The sequence below is a fragment of the Xyrauchen texanus genome, chromosome 7 (genome assembly GCF_025860055.1).
Source record: "Xyrauchen texanus isolate HMW12.3.18 chromosome 7, RBS_HiC_50CHRs, whole genome shotgun sequence".
Taxonomy (NCBI): domain Eukaryota; kingdom Metazoa; phylum Chordata; class Actinopteri; order Cypriniformes; family Catostomidae; genus Xyrauchen; species Xyrauchen texanus.
The window spans coordinates 42,479,306-42,489,636 of record NC_068282.1 but is presented as its reverse complement, the minus strand read 5'-3'; the positions used below and the strand labels follow the sequence as shown (position 1 = coordinate 42,489,636).

The window sequence follows — 10,331 nt, the reverse complement described above, 5'->3', positions numbered from 1 at the left end:
TAGCGGCTTGACGTGTTCATCAAGGAAAGATGGCTGCATCCTAAAAACATCAGTGGTCTTCAAAGATTTCATTATCAGTTGTACAAGTGATTTATCGGACTAAACAATTACGTTTAAATAAACTCTTTAATTAATACTTTATACAGCGGCTGTCAACAAATATCTGTTCTAGTAAATCTCAATGGTGAAATATGGACGCCGTGCATTCACCTTTCAGATTTCCACGTTGCGTTTTAAGGACTGAGATTCTCACACAACACTTGTGATTCATCCAGAGGAACGTCACGCGGTTTGAACTGAGGGAAAAGAGAATTTCGTACCTCGGTTGGTTTCTAAAAGCTATGTTTAGCCCTGTGAAATCATCTTATTTCAGAGTGAGTCCATGGATTGTTAATCGTGAGCTGGGGAAGACCAAGATGAGATAGCAAAAGGTAAAACTGTCTCTTTTCTCTGTAAACGAAACTCAGTTCACTGACGAACCGAAGCGTTCAAAGCGACAAAAAAGCGTTACAGGGCAGCTGTGGCAATGTTCGGAGATCTGTTTGAAGAGGACGGAGATGGATTCTCCTCCACACCTGGCACAGGTAATGCTATGAAGGGGAGAGAGTCTGAGCCTCCATTGCCCAGAGGGAAAATCAAACTCTGTGGGATTAAGAACCAGGGCGGCACCTGCTATCTGAACTCCCTGTTACAGACACTACTTTTCACACCAGAGTTTAGGGGTGAGTTGGATAGAGGATGTTGAAAAGGAACGGGAATGTAGTGATATTTGTCATGGTTACTGTTTTTACTCATTTCTTGTGACTGTCTGTCATAGAGGAGCTATTCTGCCTTGGAACAGATGAATTAGGATGTCTGGCTGACAAGGACAAACCAGATGCAAAGGTGTGTATACGAAAGGAATAGTTGATTAAAGGAATAATTCACCTAAAAATGAAAATTCTGACATAATTTACTCACCCTCATGCTGTTTTTTCAGTACAATGGCATTTTATCATGACTCTCTTTAAAGCTTAAAGAACCTAAACGTGTCATAACCGTGGTCCATTCTTCGCTTGTGCTTCATATGCCAAGTCTTCTGAATACAAATGAGACCCGAAATTTAAAGGAATAGTTCGCCCTCATGCCATCCAAGAAGGCTTGCTTTCTTCTGCTGAATGCAAACAGATTTTTAGAAATATATCTCAGCTTTGCAGGTCCATACAATACAAGTGAATGGTGACCATACGTTTAAATCTCCACAAAGCACATAAAGGCAGCATAAAAGTAATCCATAACACTCCAGTTATCCAGGTTTAATTCATGTCTTCTGAAGCAATTTAATCAGTTTTGGATGAGAACAGACCAAAATAAAACTTATTTTAAACTATAAATCTTGACGTCTATAGGCTCCTTGGCAATCATGATTTTTAAGCTCCAATATGCCATCTTGCGCTCTTTGCATAAATTAGGCTCTAAGAAGTGTAATCAAGCTTGAAATTATGATCGTGCCTAGAAAATACACAGCTTTACAGTGGAAAATATTTACATCTGTTCTCAGCTAAAATCGATGAGATTGCTTCAGAAGACATGGATTAAACCACTGGAGACTTATGAATGCTATGCTGCATTTATGTGCTCTTTGCAGCTTCAAAGTTTTGGACTCCATTCACTTGAATTGTATGGACCTACGGAGCTGAGATGATCTTTCAAAAAAATCTGGGATGGCATGCGGGTGAGTATATGATACAATGGGAGAACTTGCATTGTTTGTTGCGCTAAACATAAAGTCATGCAGGTTTGAAACTTATACCATGATAACACCATGATGTCCTTGGAAACACCTTGGAGTACCATGTAAATACCATGGTATATGAATCAGTTAGTGGGTCTTTGGAGATGAATGGAAAGCTTTGCAAGTGTGTGAAAGGGGCAGATGGATAGAAATTTCCTGTTACTTCAGGTTCGCCTGATTCCTCTGGAGCTCCAGAGACTGTTTGCTCATCTACTGCTGGTGGACAACCAGACGGCCTCCACTACAGACCTGACAGACAGTTTTGGCTGGACCAACAATGAGGTACAAAGACTTTTAAGATCTTTGCTTGCTTGCAGTTTAGATAGAGCAGTTCATCAGCAAATAATTGCAGAGACAGTCCCTTTGTAGTAACCTGGGGTTAAGTGGAACCCTAATGGTGCAAGATGTGGACTGCTAACACAAGGGTCGCAAAGGTCACTTTAGGTAAAATCATCTGCTAAATGATGCAACCAAAGTGCCTTGCTCAAGGCAAAGTGGTGATGGATTGGGGTTGTTTTTGGTAACCCTTATTTTCCTGACCCCTGCATACTCTGATTTTAACCCACAACCTTTGTGTTAGCAGCCCAGATCCTTTAAGGAATATTGCAAATAGCGGATGTTTTTATGAGAGGTATGTTCTTTGAATAATCTATAAGTTGGTTTTGCATCTTGTACTTTGGTTTTGTCTTTAGGAAATGGGTCAGCAGGATGTGCAGGAGCTAAACCGGATCCTGTTTAGTGCTCTAGAAAGCTCTTTAGTGGGCACTACAGGCAGTAGTCTCATACACCGCCTGTACCATGGGACGCTGGTCAACCAGATCACCTGCAAGGAGTGTGGCAATATTAGTGAGAGACAGGTCAGATTGGAGGGTGTTCATGTGGTTGGTGTATTTCCTAGCTGTCCTGTCTGGAACCTTTTTCTAGCCTCAATGCAAGTCAGCCCCCCCCCCCCATTTATCTGTCTGACTCATTCTCAGGAGGACTTTCTGGACCTGACGGTGTCTGTGCGGGGTGTGAGTGGATTAGAAGAAGCATTGTGGAACATGTTCGTGGAGGAGGAGTTATTTGAGGGAAATAACCTGTACCGCTGCAGCAAGTGTAACCAGCTTGTCAGAGCCGCTAAGGTCAGTCACCTCTTAGACTTAAACCACCAATTTATCTGACTTTTGCAGATTTAACATAATTCTTAAATGTCAAACATATACACTCTACCGCTAAAAGTTTTGATACACCTGCTCATTATTCATTATTAGAGCTAGACTAATATATCGGTTTTATAGATTAATCGGTGCCGATAGTTGCTTTTTGGAACTATCGATTAAAGTTGCTAGATTTTTTTTTATTCCTCCGTGTTCCTCTTTTGGCGGTGCTGGAGGATTCTACAGTTAGAACGCCTTGGTTCTTCAGTATAACAGTTGCCTTTAGCGGTGAAATAAAAACAGTCACTGGCTGACAGTATTTATCCATATTTTTATCCTCACTTCAATGCTAATTTTGTTATTAAAATGAGGTAATTGTTCTAAATTGACGCAAGGGCATGAAAAGAAAAATGTGACTATGAAAACGTGCTCCTTCAGCACATACGTTGTGTCTCCAACTTCTCATCTTCTGAATTATAAGGTTTGTGTAGCTCGACTGGTAAAGCATGGCACTAGCACACCAAGATCATGGGTTCAATTCTCAGGGGACACATAAACTGATACAATGTATACCTTGAATGCACTGTAAGTCGCTTTGGATAAAAGCATCTACCAAGTGCATAAATATATAATAACAAACAACCTTGTTTGGTAAAATGTATATACACAGTACATTCAGAAAGTATTTAGACCCCTTAATTTTTCTCAAATTTTTTTATGTTGCACCATTATGCTAAAATGCTTTAAATTATTATTATTATTTTTGTACATCAATCTACACTCCATACCCCATAATGACAAAGCAAAAAACAGATTTTTGATTAGTTTGCAAATTTATTGTAAAGAAAATACTGACATTTCACATTGACATAAGAATTGAGACACTTAACTCAGTACTTAGTTGAAGCACCTTTGGCAGCGATTACAGCCTCAAATCTTTTTGGATATGTGATGAGCTTTGCACACCTGGCTTTGGGGATTTTCTGCCATTATTCTCTGCAGATCCTCTAAACTCTGTCAGGTTGGATGGGGACCATCGGTGGACAACCATTTTCAGGTCTCTCCAGAAATGTTCGATTGGGTTCAAGTCCGGGGGGTCTGGCTGGGCCACTCCGGGACATTCACAGAGTTGTCCCTAAGCCACTCTTGCATTGTCTTGGCAGTGTGCTTGGGGGCCATTGTACTGTTAGAAGGTGAACCTTCAGCCCAGTCTGAGGTCCAGAGCACTCTGGACCAGGTTTTCAATAAGGATAGCTGTATTTTGCTGCGTTCAACTTTCCTTCAACCCTGACCAGTCCCCCAGTCCTTGCTGCTGAAAACACCCAAACAGCCTGTTGCTACCACTACCATGCTTCACCTTTGGGATGGTATTGCGCATGTGATGAGCAGTGCCTGATTTCCTCTAGACATGATGCTTTGAATTGAGGCTAAACAGTTACATTTTTGTTTCATCACAGTCTGAGAGTCCTTTAGGGCCTTTTTTGCAAATTCCAAGCAGGCTTTCATGTGTCTTGCACTGAGGAGAGGCTTCTGTCTGGCCACTCTGCCATAAAACCCAGATCGGTGTAGTGTTGCAGTGATGGTTGTCGTTCTGCAAGTTTCTCCCATCTCCACACATGATCTCTGGAGCTCAACCAGAGTGACCATCAGGTTCTTGGTCACCTCTCTTACCAAGGCTCTTCTCCCTGATTGCTAAATTTGGTCTGGCGACCAGCTCTAGGAAGAGTATTGGTTGGTCCAATCTTCCATTTAAGAATTATGAAGGTCACTGTTCTCTTGGGAAACTTCAATGAAGCCGATATATTTGTGTTGTCTTCCCCAGATCTGGCCTCCTCACAATGCTGTCTCTGAGCTCTGCAGGCAGTAACTTTGACCTCATGGCTTGGTTTTTGCTGGCAGTTCCTTTGACCTCATGGCTTGGTTTTTGCTGGCAGTTCCTTTGACCTCATGGATTGATTTTTGCTCTGATATGCATTTTCATCTGTGAGACCTTATATAGATAGTTGTGTGCCTTTTTTAAATCATGACCAATCAATTGTATTTGCCACAGGTCGACTCCAATCAAAGTGTAGAAACATCTCAAAGATGATCTAGAGAAATGGGATGCACCTGAGCTAAATTTCAAGTGTCATAGCAAAGGGTCTGAATACTTATGTCAATGTGATATTTCAGTTTTTCTTTTAATTTAATGCATTTTAGTATAAGGCTGCAACATAACAAAATGTGTTGAAAAATGGATCTGAAAAGGGTTCTGAATACTTTCTGAATGCACTGTGTATATCTCACACACACACAAAATCCTTAATCTGGTGCATGTATATAGGCTATAAAAAACTTAATTTGGTTCATACTTTATCTGTGCATTGTAACGGAGCCAAATCTCAGTCATTTCAAAATAAAAGTCATGAAATAAATGTATTTTGGGCCTGTTCATTTGGGCGAGGTGTATCTAGAGGGGTTGGTGGCGTAGTGGGCTAAAGCACATAACTGTTTGTCAGAAGGTCGCTGGTTTGATCCCCACAGCCACCACCATTGTGTCCTTGAGCAAGACACTTAACTCCAGGTTGCTCCGGGGGGATTGTCCCTGAAATAAATGCACTGTAAGTCGCTTTGGATAAAAGCGTCTGTCAAATGCATAAATGTACCACATTATGCTCCAAATAATACATTATTATTGGTATTTTGGTTGCGCAGTATAGTCTATCTGGGATTTTACTCAATTTGAACATTAACATTCTATAAAACAATTGAAACTGTCAGGGCTGCATTTCCCAAAAGCAGATCATAGGAACCATTGGCACCAACTGCCTCTACGTTCAACTTAAGCTTACAATGCTTTTGGGAAATGCAGACCAGGCTGATTCAGTGTTATCAGTATTTTCCAACACCTTGTCGGTAACGGAATCCGCAAAATCCACTGTCGCTTGACCTCTATCAATGATTAGAGTTTTCCACATTTAAAACCGTAACCGTAACCGTAAATGATACATTTGGAAGTATGGGAATTATATTTTATCTTACTGTATTGATATTTTAGATTCGTCAAAGTAACCATGTTTTGCCTTGATTACAGCTTAGGCACACTCTGGCCATTCTCTTTACCAATGTCATGAGTAAAACACCTGTGATGCTTTTTCAAAAGTATTGAAGTATTGAATGATTTTCCTATACTATCATTTCAAGAACAATTTTATCAAAACTTTGACATTTTTGTTTTGTAAAGGAATTCATACATTGACACAATTCATATATGTCTGAAAAACTGATACCAATCATTAAAATCAAAAGCTTTTTAAAATAACAAGTAACAAATTAAGTGTTTTGAAACTTTAAACTGGTGTATTTGACATCTGAATGGCACCAAGCCACTATTCTAGCTACGTGTCCATGTGAGGTTGCTATAGTTGAAATCAGTTGTAAACCTGCTCAACTGTGTCTTCTGTTGCAGTCTGCTAAACTGAAAAAGCTCCCACCTTTCCTGACCATTTCTCTGTTGAGGTTCAACTTTGACTTTGCCAAGTGTGAGCGCTACAAAGAGACAGGAAGCTATGTTTTCCCTCTTACATTCAACCTCCGAGCATTTTGTGATCAGGTACCAGAGCTTAGCCAGCCTTACAACACACATTTTCCAAATGATTGCCAATTAAGTTAGTTATGTGTGAGTAATTGGTGGGGATCCAAAACGTAAGTTTATGAATCCCTGCACTGCAGGCTCAGTGCTACTTTGTTAGCTGCTGATGTGAACAATTTTTGTACTTTTTAGCTAGAAAATCAATAGTTGAACATTAGATGAATAAGCTGAGTTCAGAGTGTTATGATGACCACAGTTAATAACCATGTGCTGTGTTTTGTAACAGAACAATTGGCCAGACTCTGAGTATTCTTACGAGCTCTTCTCTGTCATCATACACAAAGGAGGTTGTTACGGAGGCCATTATCATGTCTACATCAAAGACATCGATCAACTTGGCCACTGGGAGGCACCGGTAAGTGTCTTTATCATTGCAATCTCTATTAGGGGTGTACGGTATGACATTTTCACAAATGTCCCAAAAATGACCACGGTATTACGGTTTCACAGTATTTAGGTGCATTGATGATATTAAAAGCAGTTCAATATTTGGTTATGAAATAGGCTTTTTCTGATAAACACACAGATAAATATTTCAGTTATAACCAATTCCTGAACTTTATTTTGGTTTTCTTAAAGCATAAACATAACTTTAGCCTAACTAGTCATTACAAATCATGTAAAACTACATTGAATCTGGTGTTTTTATGAAACAGGCTATCATTTATTATCCTGTGTACAGTATTACCACTTACATTCGTCTCCGCAAATTCCGTGGGATGGTGCTTAAGGTTTGAAGTGTTTCCTGCCTGAGCTGATAATGTTTTGCGGCAAACTTTACAGACTGGGTAACCATCAACATTGATGGTGCCTCGTGGGTCTTTTACATAGCCAAGTAATCCCAGACAGCGGACTTCAACTTCTGTGGCGGCGGAAATAAAGCTTCAGGCTCGGACATGTCTGTATGTTGTGTTTTTCCATTTGGATTCTTTTGAATTGCTTTTTGGATTGTGTTTGCAATGGGACACACCTCTGATCCAGTATTAAGGAATAACTAAAAATTGAGACGCTACAAATTTGAATGACCTTTTTCAGTAGCATGACAGTTGCTCAGCTATTTTCACAACACTGTAGCTTTCTAGTAATGAGCTACTGTTTCCAGCGAGTAGCGGTGTAGCATCACAAAACGCCACATTTTGGTTGCAATTAAGTGTGCTCCCCTAAAACATACTCTCTCATATTTTGGGGTTTGGAAGTACAAAGTGAATTGGTTTAAAGGGACAGTTCATGTAAATTAACCAGTTTAAAAAAAAATATTGACCGATTTACTTGTGCCCCTGTGTTAAAGTCAGTCCGTCTTCTTTTTTTAAAAAGTGAAATGTTTAATGAATTGCATCTGTTTTATGTTTTTGTCTGCGTAATGTGGTGTTTTCCAATTTTTTTACATTTAATTTATTTCATTTTCCAATTTAGTATATGTTACATTTAAATTATACCTTTAGGACTATAAATCGATTACAAATTTTAATCAAATTTATTACATGATTTGCCAAATAATTTATCGCAATTAATCGCATAGAAATATTTGTTGAGAGAGGCCCTCAAATAACAGTAATTTAATATATAATGATTTTATAAAATTATTTAAATGGGTATAAATGATATATATTATAAATATAATTCTGATAATTAAAAAGCATTTATATTATTGTTGCAGATGAGTGAAGCACAAAGACAAATCCTATCATTGGCCTACAGTCCACAGAATTCCATTGTGCAATTAAATTTGTCAATCTGTCCTTGATAGATTTATTATAAGGGTTTTTTTAGGGCATGTGTCAGACAGACGCTTTCAGTTGAGTAGCATCATAAACACAGCTTTTTAGGTCGCTGTGTCAAGTTAAACAGTTTGAAACGTAGAAAAACACGTCTCAGTCAAGCTGTGAAAAAATTGTGCTCAGTCAAGCTGTGTCTGAACGCAAGAATGCGTGTCAAGCAAGCTTGAGTGTGGTTTGTTCTCTGTACAGCTGTGGGTTGCCTATTCAGCTGGAGTTACATTTACTGCCCCCTGCTGAAAACAGGCGGTACTTCAAGCTTGAATTGCTCTGACGATATATTACTTATTATGTCCTGGGAATTGATTGTTACATTTTAACACATTATTTTTAAAATATATTTTAAAACTGATTTAAGGTGTTAAATCGTCTTTTTATATATGTTTATTTATTTATTTATTTTTTATTTACTACTCTCTTAATCTAAGTAACTGCCCTGGTATTGGGCACTAATTCATGGATTAAATAAGATACTTAGCATAGTGAATTTGTACAATGGCGTTGGTAACTAAAAACTACTGTGTTTGAATGATGCAGCATTCAGGACACTAGATGTAAGCCAATGTAAGCCACTTCGACATAATTCAAAAATTACTGATTGCACCTTTAATGTTGCCAGCTTAATCGTTTAATGCAGTGGTTCTCAACCTTTTTTGAACAAACGCCCCCCTGACCTCTTCATGATCCTCTTAACGCCCCCCCCCCCTAAAAAAAAAAACCAAAAACACTTCAGAAATACTATTACAGCCAAACAATTGCAACACTGATACCTGAAGCCTGAGTTTTTGGTAAAAAAAAAAAAAAACTGAAACAGAAGTTTCTTATTGTATTTAAACTACATGTAAAAATCTCAAGTTGAGTAATATTGTGTTTGGAAAAAAAAATGCAAAAACACATGGATTGTTTGAAAGGTATTGCAAATGTATTTAGAAATTCAAACAAATTCAGGCTCACACACACATTTTTTAAGATGAACCAATCACGTGAACAATAACGTAACTAACCTAAATGGCCAATGAAAAAGCAGCGGTCGTTCGCGCACTCAATTAGGCAATATATACTAGGCTTCAAATTTGAATAGCCTACAAACGGTCATTTGATTTCAAATGACGAACAAAGACGACAACAGCTCGGCCACCTGAACTGAACCGAAGAAAAAACGACGTCAAAAACAGCCACTTTTTTTTAATTAGTGTGAGCCCTGAGCACTAATTATGCGCCTAATTATGTATTCAGCGTTATGTACAGAAAAAGCCGGTGAAAGCGCCTCTATTTTGCGCTGAAAATTCTCCGCCTCTTAAAAGCATGTGTAACTTAGGAAGCGGCTCTCCTGGCATATCCTCCTGGTGAAGTGGCAGCAGTAATCCGAGCAAGACGAAGACATAGGCTAAGGAGAAGAGCTGAAAAGATTTTTGCGCAGGCCGCCTGTTGAGTACCTCTGAGTAACGCCCCCATTTGTGCCTGAGCGCCCCCCTCTCTGCTGCCTCGTTCACACCGCCCCCCAACACTGTCCAAACGCCCCCTAGGGGGCGGTACCGCCCCCGTTGAGAAACGCTGGTTTAATGTCACCCTAATTGAGATCATCATTGTTTTGGTGCCCAACACATTCTCTTCTGCATAATGATTAAATAATACCATCATATCTGATATTGAAAATAATTTTTCCTTTAAAAGTTTCAATATAGTAAGCAATTTTTTGGTCGTAACCTGTAGTGTAGCTTACTACCTTTTTTTTAAAGGGTAGCTTGACTGTAGTTTAGATCATTTTAAGTTATGAGTAGCTTGAATGCAGCTTGGAAGACTACAGTTTTAATGTTGCTTCCCCAACACTCTGATCACATTTGTCTCTTTTTGTGATATGTGATTTGTCCTCAGGAGGAAGAGGTAAAAATGAAGACCCAGAGACAAGAGGTCAAAATCAGCAAAATAAAGAATGAGAGTGGGAATTCTTTAGAGACAGAGGATCCACTCTTTATTCTTACTGCCATTCTGGCTCAGGTACGCCTCAGAGC

At 39.1% G+C, this 10,331-nt stretch overlaps 1 protein-coding gene across 1 annotated transcript in view; it reads left to right on the top strand.

Moving 5' to 3' along the window:
* Positions 1-36: 36 nt before the first annotated feature.
* The window catches only part of usp40 (ubiquitin specific peptidase 40), a 34,907-nt gene continuing 24,612 nt past the window's right edge, over positions 37-10,331 (top strand). The window contains exons 1-8 of the mRNA XM_052131078.1: positions 37-722; positions 818-885; positions 1,943-2,056; positions 2,467-2,631; positions 2,752-2,898; positions 6,362-6,505; positions 6,771-6,899; positions 10,195-10,317. Coding sequence (XP_051987038.1) covers positions 527-722; positions 818-885; positions 1,943-2,056; positions 2,467-2,631; positions 2,752-2,898; positions 6,362-6,505; positions 6,771-6,899; positions 10,195-10,317 — 1,086 coding nt within the window. The 5' untranslated portion in view covers positions 37-526. The remainder of the gene's footprint in view (positions 723-817; positions 886-1,942; positions 2,057-2,466; positions 2,632-2,751; positions 2,899-6,361; positions 6,506-6,770; positions 6,900-10,194; positions 10,318-10,331) is intronic.